General features: G+C 39.7%; 1 protein-coding gene across 1 annotated transcript in view; it reads right to left on the bottom strand.

The window, feature by feature from the left end:
- Positions 1–15,240, bottom strand: part of LOC117559959 (fibronectin type III domain-containing protein 5-like) — a 29,631-nt gene extending 14,391 nt beyond the window's left edge. The window contains 4 exon segments of the mRNA XM_034236695.1: positions 6,242–6,440; positions 10,122–10,240; positions 14,806–14,823; positions 14,826–15,240. Of these exon segments, the coding sequence (XP_034092586.1) occupies positions 6,242–6,440; positions 10,122–10,240; positions 14,806–14,823; positions 14,826–14,877 (388 nt within the window). The 5' untranslated portion in view covers positions 14,878–15,240.
- Between the last annotated feature and the right edge of the window lie 25 nt (positions 15,241–15,265).

The raw sequence follows: 15,265 nt of genomic DNA, 5'->3' as shown, positions 1-15,265 counted from the left end.
ATTAGTTACGAATTTTTGTTCACAAAAAAAAACTGCATTGTATGTAATACAACTGTGATTTTTATTAAATTAGTTAGTTTTTAAGGAAGGCCAGAGCTTCAGCTGTGTCCAATAGATTGTTCCCTTTAGTTAACGTTTTTTAAAAGAACATTATATTCCGATTTGATCATGTCCCCTTTATTGTATTACGGAGAGCAATGTGAGCATCCATTCCCATTGGATAACGGAGGGTTTTACACCCGGAAGTAAGTATTCTCTTTACTGTCGATTGATTTTACAGTGATATCTGCACTACTCATCAACTCAAAAACACCAGATTATCCTTGTTGATTACACAACATTGATTGGTTTAAATTGTGTACAATGCTTTTGTAATTGTCCCCTTCGATTCGGAGAAACAAATATAATAATGCATTTTATTTTTATTTATGGGCGCCTTTCAAAGCTCTCAAGGACACCTTACAGAGCATAATTAAAAACAATCAACAATATGTGTTCAGTTTAGGATGGCCGAAGACACTACACTACCCAGAATCCTCAGCTATCGTTTGGGACTACACCATGTGCTTTGCTTAACAAACCCCGTGATTTGTCCTCAAGCTCTGTGATTGGATGTTGGAGTGGCAGTACGCGAAGTTTACGCTGAGCGACAAACAGCATTTTGAAATGGAATGAAACCCATCGACGGCACACTATTCAAAACAGGAATCGCACGTCTCCTACCCCCCCCCCCCCCTTAGGTCACAGGCTCCTCCAACAGTGCTACACAATCAAACAGATACACAGAAAAAATAGTGCAAGTCAATACAAAAAGAAAAATAGTAAAAAGTGAAATAGTGCAATAAGAGTCTCTATACAAGTGATTGGAATATGATATATTAGACAAATCATTTCTGAGTAGCAGCCAGATTAATGCTAAGGATGTTATTTCAAATTCAGGTGTTTAATAGTCTTATGGCCTGTGGGATGAAACTGTCTCTGAATCTGGTGGTTTTAGTCCGGATGTAAGATAAGATAAGATAAGATAAGATAAGATAAGATAAGATAAGATGGTACTTTATTGATCCCAATTTTGGAAATTGTTTTTGTTGCAGCAGGATAAAAGACCAGGCATTTTACAATAAAACAAAACTACAAATAAACAAGAATAGAAAGAAAAGAAAAGAAAATAGAAAATATACATGTAGATATTATATATGCAAATATACATATTCAAAAATATATGACAATGGAATATGGAATATCAAATATTGAACAGATTATATATGTGTAAAATGTACAGTGAGGTTGTATTACAAGAGAAACTATGGAGCAGAGAGTTCTCTTCCAGCCAGAGGTGATTTATTGTACAGAGTTATTGCAGTGGGGCAGGAATGTGTTCCTGTATCGGTCCTTGTGACAGCGGAGCTGCAGCAGTCTGTTGGAGAAGGAGCTCCGTTGACTGTCCAGCTGCAGGTGGAGAGGAAGGGTGGGGTTATCCATGGTGGACAACAGCCTGTTCAGTGTCCTCCTCTCCACCACAGCTTCAAAGGGGTCCAGCTTGATGCCGATGACAGACCCAGCTTTCCTGATCAGTTTATTGATCCTGCTGGTGTCCCCGGCTCTGATGCTGCCCCCCCCCCCCCCCCCCCCAGCAGACCGCAGCAAAGAAGAGTGCACTGGCCACAACAGACTAGAAGATCTCCAGTCTGTTCATCCCCTTCTTGTACACAGCGTCAGTGTTGATCCTCCAGTTCAGTCCATAAGTGCACTCCCAGGTACTATAGTCCTCCACAACAGCCACATCCTCTCCTAGAATGCGGCTGTTGTGCCAGACGGCAGCAGACAGAACAGTTTGTGGCTGGGGTGATGGGGGTCTTTTATAATCCTGAGGGCTTTCTTTAAGGTTAACCTGGTATTTTTACTCCACTACATTTATTTTAGTTACTTTACAGATTCTGATTAATGATGTGAAATATAAACAACCCTTAAAGCAGACTTTAGTTACACCTGAGTAAAATTCAGGGAAGGTGATTGTCAAGTGCCAACAATCAGGAGAGATATTTGATTGGAGGACTGGCTTATCTAAAGCCAGTTGAGTAGCACTTGAAATGTTTTGGCTCTATGAAACCTGATGTACTTATATGATTCTGTTTTCTTCAAGGTTGTATTTTGTTGGTCAAACGCACTTATTGTAAGTCGCTTTGGATAAAAGCGTCAGCTAAATGCAATGTAATGTAATGTAATGATTGTTGGTGCTTGAGAAGACTAAATATTTATCTGCAGATCCCTATAAAGTATATTCATTACTCGTTATTCTCTACAAATAGTTAATTAAAAACTGTATATAATTGCTATTTTGGACATCCCTTTTCAAGATTTCAATATTACTCTAAACGTGTAATAACGTGCTTTAACCAGTAGGTGGTTTGGGTTAAAAAGCTGTCAAGTTTACAGTGTTAACAAAATAAAATATACTGCTGTTTCTGGTTTAGTTTACGACGGATATATTCTGTTATTGTTTTGATATTTGTAACACATAAAAGCGATGGAAAAAAAACCCACAGCAACACAGAAAAGATGGTCTTAACATGACCCAGCGGTCTAGTAGTTAATAAAAAACAATAATATCAAAACAAATTATTACTACTAACTTTATTGTGAAATTAAAACAGAACGGTAAAAGAATAGTTTCCAGTCTATTTTTAGGCCAGATCTCTGTAGATAAATAAAGAACTACGACAGATGTGTAATATTTAATGCAGCCAAACCATTTATTACAATGCATTCATGTGATGACTTTCAAAGAGTAAAGCAAGCACTGCTGAATAAAGTATGATTTATCTTTTACGAAACGTTTTTTTAATATGGAATGCAGTTGGAGGTCAACCAATCACAGAGCTTGAGGCAACGCGGAACAATAGCTGAGGTTTCTGGGTAGTGTAGTGTCTTCGGCCATCCTAAACTGAACAAATATTTTTTCTCCGAATCGAAGGGGAAAATTACAAAAGCATTGTACACAATTTAAACCAATCAATGTTGTGTAATCAACAAGGATAATCTGGTGTGTTTGAGTTGATGAGTAGTGCAGATATCACTGTAAAATCAATCGACATTAAGGAGAATACTTACTTCCGGGTGTAAAATCTGCGTTATCCAATGGGAATGGATGCTCACATTGCTCTCCGTAATACAATAAAGGGGACATGATCAAATCGGAATATAATGTTCTTTTGAAAAACGTTAACTAAAAGGGAACAATCTATTGGACACAGCTGAAGCTCTGGCCTTCCTTAAAAACTAACTAATTTAATACAAATCACAGTTGTATTACACACAATGCACTGTTTTTTGTGAACAAAAATTCGTAACTAATGCACCATAATACATTCTGACGAAAAAGAAAAATGATTATGAATACAAATAAAATAAAAGAAGCCTCCCGCGAGTTATTACAAGCTATAAAGTAGATTTTAAAAACGTTTTATAGAATAAAAGCTCACTGCATGACGCGAGAGACCAGGAGGAAAAATGTTTTTTATTATTATTAAAAAAAAAAAAAAAGATAAAAAAGAAAAAAATCATATTTTGAAAAATTATTGATTACAGTATGATACAGTACTATTACGTCTGGGTCTCTGTGTTTCATTAAAGCTTGGCACTGTGTGCGTGTGGAACGAGCCATTTTGTGTGTGTGCGCGAGAGAGAGAGAGCGCACCGGTGCCGGAGATCGTTGTTGTTAGCTTCTGGTGCTAGCGAGCTACGCTAACGGATATAAGGAGTTTTTTCAACAACAAAGTGGAGGAGAGTCCTCTCCTGTCAGACTGAGAGACTCAGTGAACTAAAGGGCTCTCTCAGTGTTATCTCAGTGGGTCTCAAACGTTTTGGTCACCATTAATGTAAACAATTATTTCCGAGGCACACATTTATATGATCATTATAGTTATAAAAAAATAAGAGAATACATTAAAAACAGGTATGAAATACTATATGACATTAAAAAAAAGAATAAAGTTTAAAAGGGGAGTGATTTGTAAAAATATCCATAAAGAAATAGTAAATCTGTTAACAGTTCTGTTTCAAATGGGTGTTGAGAGATGTATCCATAGATCTCTTCATTTTGCTCTCAAAGTGCACCAGATTGATACTTTTAACTTCAATATTTAAAAATCCCCCTATGTGAGGTCCACACACCACCTATAAAAATAGCACTTGACCCCTGCTTACACCTATATGCCGTGAGCTGATTATCGAGCCTTCATTGTAAAAGTCGCGGGTACATTGTGTATATGCGTGGGGATTGTTGCAGTAGAACATTCCACTGTAGCGCCCGGTACATTAATGGGAAACCCTAAATGTTTGAGCACCCTCTATGAAACGTCAAGCTACCCCACAGCACCCCCAAAATCAATCTCTGGCGCCGCCACTGAGCCTGATTTGTGTTGGGGGGGCCCGACATTTTTTTTTCTCCAAAGGGGGGGGCCTGACAGAAAAAGTTTGAGAACCACTGCCTTAACCAGAGATGGCAAAAGTACACACATCCTTTACTCAAGTAGAAGTACAGATACTCGTGTTTAAAAATACTCTGGTAAAAGTAGAAGTACTGACTAAACTTCTTCACTCAAGTAAAAGTAAAGAGGCTTTGAAATGTACTTCAGTAAAAAGTACCCATAACTAGCAGCTGTTTTAAAGAGTACCTGACCTCCCTTTATATTAATAGAACGATAATGTCATTGTTAGCTAATGAATATTTCCATGCTGAACAACGGCAACATGACAACGTTTCCATTGGTCCCTCTTCTTTAGAGAAGACCAGGAAATGATGGATACACGGATCGTGTTCAAATCAATAGGCACGCAATGACTCTAAAGAATAATGATCACGCATCAAACACACATTCAGACTAAAGGAACCAGCTGTTTGGAAAATGAGAGAAGTAGAAAGTACAGGTATTGGGTTCAACATGTAAGAAGTAGAAAGTACAGGTATTTGAGTTCAACATGTAAGAAGTAGAAAGTACAGGTATTTGAAGTTCAACATGTAAGAAGTAGAAAGTACAGGTATTTGTGTTCAACATGTGAGAAGTGAAAGTACAGGTATTTGAGTTCAACATGTAAGAAGTAGAAAGTACACGGTATTTGTGTTCAACATGTAAGAAGTAGAAAGTACAGGTATTTGTGTTCAACATGTAAGAAGTAGAAAGTACAGGTATTTGTGTTCAACATGTAAGAAGTAGAAAGTACAGGTATTTGTGTTCAACATGTAAGGAAGTAGAAAGTACAGGTATTTGTGTTCAACATGTAGTAAGTAGTAGAAAGTACAGGTATTTGTGTTCAACATGTAAGAAGTAGAAAGTACAGGTGTTTGGGTTCAAAAATGTAAGAAGTAGAAAGTACAGGTATTTGAGTCAACATGTAAGAAGTAGAAAGTACAGGTATTTGTGTTCAACATGTAAGAGTAGAAAGTACAGGTATTTGTGTTCAACATGTAAGAAGTAGAAAGTACAGGTATTTGTGTTCAACATGTAAGAAGTAGAAAGTACAGGTATTTGGGTTCAACATGTAAGAAGTAGAAAGTACAGGTATTTGTGTTCAACATGTAAGAAGTAGAAAGTACAGGTATTTGTGTTCAACATGTAAGAAGTAGAAAGTACAGGTATTTGAGTTCAACATGTGAGAAGTAGAAAGTACAGGTATTGTGTTCAACATGTGAGAAGTGAAAGTACAGGTATTTGTGTTCAACATGTAAGAAGTAGAAAGTACAGGTATTTGGGTTCAACATGTAAGAAGTAGAAAGTACAGGTATTTGTGTTCAACATGTAAGAAGTAGAAAGTACAGGTATTTGTGTTCAACATGTAAGAAGTAGAAAGTACAGGTATTTGTGTTCAACATGTAAGAAGTAGAAAGTACAGGTATTTGTGTTCAACATGTAAGAAGTAGAAAGTACAGGTATTTGTGTTCAACATGTAAGAAGTAGAAAGTACAGGTGTTTGGGTTCAACATGTGAGAAGTAGAAAGTACAGGTTTTTGTGTTCAAATTGTAAGAAGTGAAAGTAAAAAGTAATCAGAAAAATAAGTAGTGGAGTAAAGTACTGATACCAGAAAAATGTACTTAAGTACAGTAACTAAGTATTTGTACTCCACCACTTCCCACTTCTGCCCTTAACATTAATGTAATGCTTAGATGTTGTGTCGGTAAACCACAGGTAACTTCAGAGATAAACAGGTAAAAAGTGAAAGAAGTGTGTTCTGGTCCCTCACCTGGGCTTTTGGACGCCTGCTTCTCCGACTCTTTTGGCGTTCTGAAGAGGAAGGGTTCACTAGGGGGGCTGCTGCCTCCCATGCTGATGCTCTGAACATGGACGAAGTACTCTGTGTCCTCATCCAGATCCCACAGAGCACAGGAGCGCGTGGTGGTGTTGACTTCCTGGATGAACCTCAGCATGCGAGCATCCTTCTTCTGCAGAAAGGCAGGGAACAGAAGGGCAGAGGAAAAGTAATCAGGGCCAGCGCATTCGTTGTAATGTAATGAGATGAGAAATCCTCTTTTCTTTTGGCAGCAACTCAGTGGAGAGGTCAAAGGTCAGGGTTAAACTGGTGCATCAAGCACACTTTCTGACTGTATTAACACATCATACTAAATTATAAAGGTTTTAGAAGTTTATTTCCAACGTGCCCCGAACAGAATCCTGCAGGAACCGTTAACTCTTTGACATGGAGAGATTATACTGAGTAGCAATATCTGCAATCAAGCTCTGCATTACTTTAAAGGTCCCCTATTATACTGTTTTTCATCAATATATTATAGGTCTCAGATTTATATAGAACATGTCTCTGACTGGCTGAAACACCAAACAGATCATTGCAGCATTACCCATAACCCCCTCTGTTTCAGCCCTGTTTCCAAAGTGCTGATTCTCTGTCTGTTACTTTAGATGAAAATAAGGAGCCCCTCCCCACGCCCCTCTGAGAGAGATTTGGTTACAAAGAACACAATGGTGCTCTAGGAGGAGATTCAGGTGATAAGGGTGGGGGGGGGGTGGGTTACCTTGGTTGCTGATTGGCTAATGGTTACACAAGACAAAACATTGTTATGACATCATGAAGTGGCCAAAATCTGATCAGCTCATTTTCAGACAGGTTTTTATAGAAATAGATCAAAAAGAGAGAGAATCTTTGTTCCTGAAACTTTCAGAGTCTCTTCCCACAGAGGGACACTGTTTGATGTAGAAGAGACATGAGAAGAGGGGACACATGTTGATGTAGAAGAGACATGAAGAAGAGGGGACACATGTTGATGTAGAAGAGACATGAAGAAGAGGGGACACATGTTGATGTAGAAGAGACATGAAGAAGAGGGGACACATGTTGATGTAGAAGAGACATGAAGAAGAGGGACACATGTTGATGTAGAAGAGACATGAAGAAGAGAGGACACATGTTGATGTAGAAGAGACATGAAGAAGAGGGGACACATGTTGATGTAGAAGAGACATGAAGAAGAGGGACACATTTTGATGTAGAAGAGACATGAAGAAGAGGGACACATGTTGATGTAGAGAGACATGAAGAAGAGGGGACACATGTTGATGTAGAAGAGACATGAAGAAGAGAGGACACTGTTGATGTAGAAGAGCATGAAGAAGAGGGACACATGTTGATGTAGAAGAGAAGAGACATGAAGAAGAGAGGACACATGTTGATGTAGAAGAGACATGAAGAAGAAGGGGACACATGTTGATGTAGAGAGACATGAAGAAGAGAGGACACATGTTGATGTAGAAGAGACATGAAGAAGAGGGGACACATGTTGATGTAGAAGAGACATGACGAAGAGGGGACACATGTTGATGTAGAAGAGACATGAAGAAGAGGGGACACATGTTGATGTAGAAGAGACATGAAGAAGAGGGGACACATGTTGATGTAGAAGAGACATGAGAGAAGGGGACACATGTTTGATGTAGAAAGACATGAAGAAGAGAGGACACATGTTGATGTAGAAGACATGAAGAAGAGGACACATGTTGATGTAGAAGAGACATGAAGAAGAGGGGACACATGTTGATAGAAGAGACATGAAGAAGAGGGGACACATTGATGTAGAAGAGACATGAAGAAGAGGGACACATGTTGATGTAGAAGAGACATGAAGAAGAGGGGACACATGTTGATGTAGAAGAGACATGAAGAAGAGGGGACACATGTTGATGTAGAGAGACATGAAGAAGGGGACACATGTTGATGTAGAAGAGACTGAAGAAGAGGGGACACATGGTGATGTAGAAGAGACATGAAGAAGAGGGGACACATGTTGATGTAGAAGAGACATGAAGAAGAGGGGACACATGGTGATGTGAAGAGACATGAAGAAGAGGGGACACATGTTGATGTAGAAGAGACATGAAGAAGAGGGACACATGTTGATGTAGAAGAGACATGAAGAATAGGGGACACATGTTGATGTAGAGAGACATGAAGAAGAGGGACACATGGTGATGTAGAAGAGACATGAAGAAGAGGGACACCGTTGATGTAGAAGAGACATGAAGAAGAGGGGACACATGTTGATGTAGAAGAGACTGAAGAAGAGGGACACATGTGATGTAGAAGAGACATGAAGAAGAGGGGACACATGGTATGTATAAAAGACATGAACAAGTGGGTTTTGCATAATAGGTCCCCTTTAACTTAAGTCACAGGTTCAGCTCCATGCTCCTTCAAGGCATTATAAAATAGTGTTTCCGCTACCTTGCATATCAAATGTGGATTTCTGGAGCCAGGGTCAGATTTGTCTGCTGTCGACAGAAGCTGCCCTCCGGTGAGGGACTGATAAGGTGCAAATGCAAACACGTCTCTCTTGGATAACAGTTAACAGTTAAACGCTGAATAAATCCCCAGGGGAATTGTTCTGCAGTGTAATTAAGCGAAGGGAAACAGAGTGTGTCTCTGGCCGTTCATTTCAAGCAGCCGATCTGCTTGAAATGAACATTATTACCAGCTACTCTGCTTGCTCAGGTCAACTGGATCCTGATAGACCAAAGTAAATGTCCTTGTGGGCTTTTTTAATTAACGAAGAATTCTTCTAATGGAACATTTGTACATTTAGAGAGTATCCACAACTTGTTGGCCTCACTATTTTGTCTGTGTCTATTTCATTTAAACCAGGGCTATTCAAAGGCCTACATCCCCTCACTGTGATAGGACACACTGGACCCTATTGATGTAAGAAACATAATATTGTAGTGCAACATGAAACATTTAATTTATGCATTTTTGTCACAATATTATTATTTGTTCTCTTACTTAGTTACTTAGCTTATTTGGGGGGTGATCATGCTCTATGTTTTGGAACTCAAGATCCCAGAATACTTTGGGGATGTGAGCAGACATATGATGTGGGTTCAGTTTGAGGGCTACAATTACACAGAGCCGTGTTTGTTTAGCCAATATGTCTTAACATTTTGGTTAATTGGTGACATTCAAAGTATGCTGAATTGTCTATTAATTTAAAAGGTCATCTTTCACTGGATTACATTATGTCCTGAGTTTTTAATGTCCGAAAAGCTCTTTATTGTTCTCATACTGCCTGTGCTGCAGCACCTCTTTTCACCCTCTGTCTGAAACCAGAGCCCAGTCTGCTCTGATTGGTTAGCTGGCCGGCTCTGTTGTGATTGGTCAACTGCTTAGAGATGTCCCGCCTCTTAGCCTATCACATACTATGTGTTAGAGCGCTAGCCAATAGAAGCATGAGTGTTACAAATCAAATCAACATTTATTATAGCCCCAAATCACAAAAATGCCTCAAAGGGCTGTACAAAGCAAACATATACAAACGTCATAGCATAACAATTATAAAAACTGACACATAGTGATGTCATTAGGAGAGAATATCCTTCTGGCGGGAGCTTTGGGATTTTAGACTTTACAGACCATTTAAATGCACAAAAACCAATACAACACACTACAGGAAATGGAAAACACCCAACAGCATAATAGGACCTCTTTAACTAATGTTTTTTTATGTACCTTAATATCTCTCCTGAGCTCTGTTTCACGACCACTGCCCTCCCTTCCCTCTCATGCAGTTTCTTTGCTTTAGCCTCAAACTTTCTGTCACATGACGGACACATGGAGGTACCTGTTGGGTGATGGCGAATCCAATGACAGGGTCCCCCTCCGAGATCTCCCACGTGACCATGGCGGAGTTTACCTCAATGTCTGTGATGGTCACATTGAGTGGAGCTGACAGCAGGGTGTCTGACAAACACACGCAAACAAACACACACACACACACGCAGCATGGCCACAGGAGGACAGGTCATTAATATTCTGCCGTCACACCTTGTAATACATACAGCAGGAGATGCTAAAATGTACACCTGAAGACACACTTCTCCTCTTCATCTCTCTTTGAACTTGTTCTCCTCTTACTCTTTAGTCCCGCCTCCTCTTAAATCACCTCTTCACCTCCTACAGATTAATCTCTCTGCTTTCATTAATACCAGGCCTAATTAACCACACACAGGTCTCTTGGTGTTCTCTTTCTCATCTGATTTCCTCACACACACACACACCCACACACACACACACACACACACACACACACACACACACACACACACACACACACCCACACACACACAGTCCTATCTTTACCTCCCTCTCTCCTCTCACTTTTCTTTCTCCCGCGCATCTCATTAGAGTGTGACTCCTGGGGATATATTGGGCTGAAAAAACGAACCTCACATCCCAGAATGCAATGCGATTTTCAGTTGATCAGGAGATTAAGTATAATTGATTAAATTACCGACTCGCTTCACTTTCTCCCTCATTAACTGTAAAGGGATCACAGAGTGTAGGAGAAACACCGATTGTGTGTGTGTGTGTGTGTGTGTGTGTGTGTGTGTGTGTGTGTGTGTGTGTGTGTGTGTGTGTGTGTGTGTGACAAAGTATTGGTGTTGTTAGCCCTCCTATGAACGAAGCTAGGGTTTAATTTTCCACGATGCTGACTTCTTAAAGCAACATGGGAGTAAGAAAGCAACAGAACACACACATGCCTCTTCGTATGCACACATTCACCTGGGATTCACACTGAAATGTGCTTTTATTATTTTCAGTGCTCTAAATACTTCAAGAGGACAAGCACATACATACAGAAAGCATCTCATAAACTGATTGCACTTTTAACTGCCCCCGTAACATTCATATGACAGACAAAGTAGCCGCTATCAGATCAACATAGTCGAGGATTTAGCAGCTATAAATCAGATTTTTACCTTTTGGAGTCGGTAGAGACCAAAACAAATTTAGAAAGACATGAATAATCACCCTACATTCATCAGGGGGCTAGACAAACAACTCCAACTGAATACTGAATATGTACATCGGCAACTGTTTGCTATGTTCTCCATCAACTTTATTAGGTGATAATCGATAATGTGATTTTTACAACTATTTTCTGTTGCCCCCAGGTGGCAAACAAATCACTTATTGCACGTTTAAAATATATTAAGCAGAACCTCCACTCGAAGAGTAACATTAGCAAAACTAGATTAGAGTCATTAAGTTGGAAAAATGATTTGTGAATTCATGGAAAATGGATTGCAGCCGAGGTCTGATTCACAACCAATACTGCACTAATGATTCTACAACACTAACACGCCCATAGGGGTGCAATTTACTCTGTGGGTGCTTTGAGAATAACCTGGTTTATTTTTGTTTTATTGTGTAGGATTGTTGCGCTTTTGTTAAATCCTTTTGGGAAATTACCCAAATCAGTAGTTTGAGGTTCCCTTAAAAAAAAGAACTAACACTTAAAGGTGGGGTAGGTACTTTTGGAGAACCCAACTCGAGTGCGCTAGAATTTGAAAATACACAACCGGAAGAAATCTGCTACTTCCGTACAGAGCCCCTCCTCCAACACACACGAACGCGCACATGACCAATGAGGGCACGAGATAAGTTTGGGAAGGCTGACAGGCAGGTAGGCCATCCAGTTACTTTAGCCGGCTCAGATGATTGGTCGTGCTTTTTACAGTACTACGGCTTCCACAGACGATATTTTTGTATGGATTTTTTGTCAAAGCACTTTAAGATATTCATTGCTATCGGGATGTTAAGAGCATTCCATGGAATATAACAAAAAGTGTATCTCGAGCCGGTTTCTCTAACTTACTTACCCCACTATTAAGTCCTAGGACAGGTAGTAAGTTGACGTTAAATGTGTGGTTATTGAAAGGCAGTTGCATTTCCTTTATCATCAACCTTTCTTGCTATTTACAGTATGGTGTACAGCTTCTACACATTACATCAGACGGCTTAGTGGCATTATTATCTGCAAACAAAGCAAACAACAAGCACAAGTTGCTCATTGAATATTTATTTATACATTACATATTCATATTTTTCTCGGTTTAGTGGCTCATTTTAAATCAAAAGGGAGAGCAAATCCCATGCACAGAAATTAAAGATTGTCAATAAATGAATACTATATTGATATTGTGATATAAGATATCAACCTGTATTTTGATATTGTAATATGGCATAAATGTTGTCTTTTCCCCTTTGTAAACACTGCTTAAATTAAAGTGATGAAGTTTTCTAATATGTATTATTCATCTTTACTCACTAAGTCATTAATCATATTTTTATTATCATTATTTATATTTATCTATCAAAAAAATCATTTTGTGAATATGTTATGAAAGCACAAATACCTACAATATAGTGGCAATATCGTTGTCCATGTATATGGTAAAAAATATCATGATATTTGATGAAGACCTAACAGAAATATATTTTTAGACTTTGCTAACGTTAGCCGCTAAAGACTCCTGGCTTTTACATTTAGGCCTAATGCTTTTTATTTATAAGAGGCTATAACATCATAAGTTGCATTGTCTCACTTCAATCATTTGACCTCTCTCATGTCCACATGTTACCGTCTCCTCTCCATTAAAGAGTCTGTGTCTCAGTGTGATCCCATTATGCTCCTCTGTCTCCCCTCCTCTCTGTTTACCCGCCGGATTACACAAGCAGGAACTGCAGTCGTTTTGCAAATTAGATTGTCATATTGTCACACTTCTGCAAATATTGAACACGCGGCCTCCAACAACTGTTCCCAGACTCAAATAATGTACAGGAAGAAGAATGTACACTATGTGTCAATGCCCAATGCTAACACAGTCATAGCAGAGAAAGCTGGACTGTTACATGGTGTTGGCAAATGACATGTTTTAGTAAGGGGCCAAACTCTTTCAGTTGGGCTCTCGAAGGCTGTGTTTGTTGATGCAGAGTATGTGTGTGATACATTGCTATGACTCCCTGTTTGACAAGCTTTATATCTCCCAGCACTTGCACACACCCACAGAAACAACACAGAGAGGGGTTCCCATCCATTCTTAAGGCAATTTGCTGCCAAAGAGCTAAGGGCTGGCTGCAGAATCTCCCAAAACTACATTTCATCTCCAGATTCAGGAAGCCAAAAATCAAATCTGTGGAGGTGAGATAAATCCCACGTGATCTTATCGCCAGGATTTGGGTTTTTCAAAGGCCTATCTGTCATCTCTCAGCTTATCAGCGGGACGCGGTGTAACCAAGATCTTACGAAGGGGATGAATGCTCTTCTTGCTGTAAGACGCTGCAGGTAAAAATTATGCAACAGCATGAAAGATAGACGAGGAACCATATCCACCATGCATAACATACGATGATTAGATCTGTGCTGTATTTAGGGATCTGAATGGGAAGAGCTCATCCTCGTTAAATTCATTACTGTGTCGTATTGCTTCAGGGCTTTGGTGGTTGTTGAAGCTGAGGGATTTTGGACAAGGCAACACATAGATTGTTGTCTTGATAAATCGAGAAGGTGACAGCTTTAAATGTCTTGTTTTTCAACCAAGAGTCTGAGAGCCAAGTATATTAAATTATGTAAGGCTAATGCTGGATTATACGCTTTTATATACTTTATTTTCTTATCCTATGATAGACTTGGCCCTGATCATTTTTACGTTGAGTAATCGTACCTTTTTACAGATACACAATATTTCTCACGTTATCTGCTTTTCGTACGATATAATGGACATAACTTGGTTAAATTCTACATTCTTTTGAATATTTTGACATTGCAATTCCAATTTAAAAAAGTATATTGTTTAGAGTTAGGGTTAGTGTGTACCTGGATCATTATGCTAAGTATCATAAGTGGCATAAAAAGGTACAGAAATAATTGTATCGTAATTATTGCTGGGACATAATTAACATGAAAGGCCTGTAGGTTGAACCTTTAAATGTTTGGCATATTTTGCATGTAAAATGACTAGGAAGGTTAATCGATTTTCAAAATAAGCACAGGTTATTTTTTCAGACAATCAAAACAAATCAATAAAGCAAAAAGCAACACTTTGTTCACCTTTGTGTAGTTTTAACACCCTATTATCTTTATTTAAGTGCACATTTGCCAGTGTATTCAATTATTTCAAGAACTTCCATCAACCAATCACAGTGAGGGCTACAACAAAGATGGTTTATCAAAATGACCAGTGTTTCCAGAAATATTCTCCAAACTGGGGAGGAGAACTTGCAAATAGCATATTAGCTTATAACTCATGACACAGATACTAACTTGTGTCAGCCATGTTTAGCCTTTGCAAGCTTATTGCCTTTAGCTGATGCAAATGTAGAAGCTGACACATCCATAACAATGTCACAAACATCAGCTGCACTTTACTGTATGCATGATCAGACAGCTGTCATACACCAATACTACCTCCCGGCAGCATGTTGATCACAATGATCGCCCATCAACCTGTGGTGAAACTCACCGGCATGAACGGAGGAGAGAAGCCCAGCAGGAGCAGCAGCCCCGCCTCACACGATCCGGGTTTAGCCTCCATCCTGCTGCTTCTTCTGGCGAGGCTTCACAGCCTGCGCGGCCCATTTATAACATCACATTTAACGGGAAGGAGCGAGCGATCACCCGGTGCCGGTGCCGGAGAGAGGACTTGTTTGTTCCGGGGACGAGGCTCACCTGAACGTGGACGCTGCAGCAGAAGCGGAGCCAGAAGAGGAGGAGGAGGAGTGTGGAGAGAAAGGGGGGAGGAAGGATGGTGGTGTTGGTTTGTCTCGGTACCGGAGAGCCTCCAGACTCACAGGCCGGCTACCGGTGACGGAGCAGCGGCGTGGAGAGGCTCTACTACCGGAGAGAGTGAGAGGAGGCGTGCGGTAGTGCTGTAGAGAGCAACGTGCCGCCACAGCTCCTGGCGCTCTCTCTCTCTCTCTCTC

Source organism: Gymnodraco acuticeps, unplaced genomic scaffold (assembly GCF_902827175.1).
Source record: "Gymnodraco acuticeps unplaced genomic scaffold, fGymAcu1.1, whole genome shotgun sequence".
NCBI lineage: Eukaryota > Metazoa > Chordata > Actinopteri > Perciformes > Bathydraconidae > Gymnodraco > Gymnodraco acuticeps.
Note: the sequence above shows the minus strand (reverse complement) of the source record. Positions and strands in the feature narration are given on the sequence as shown.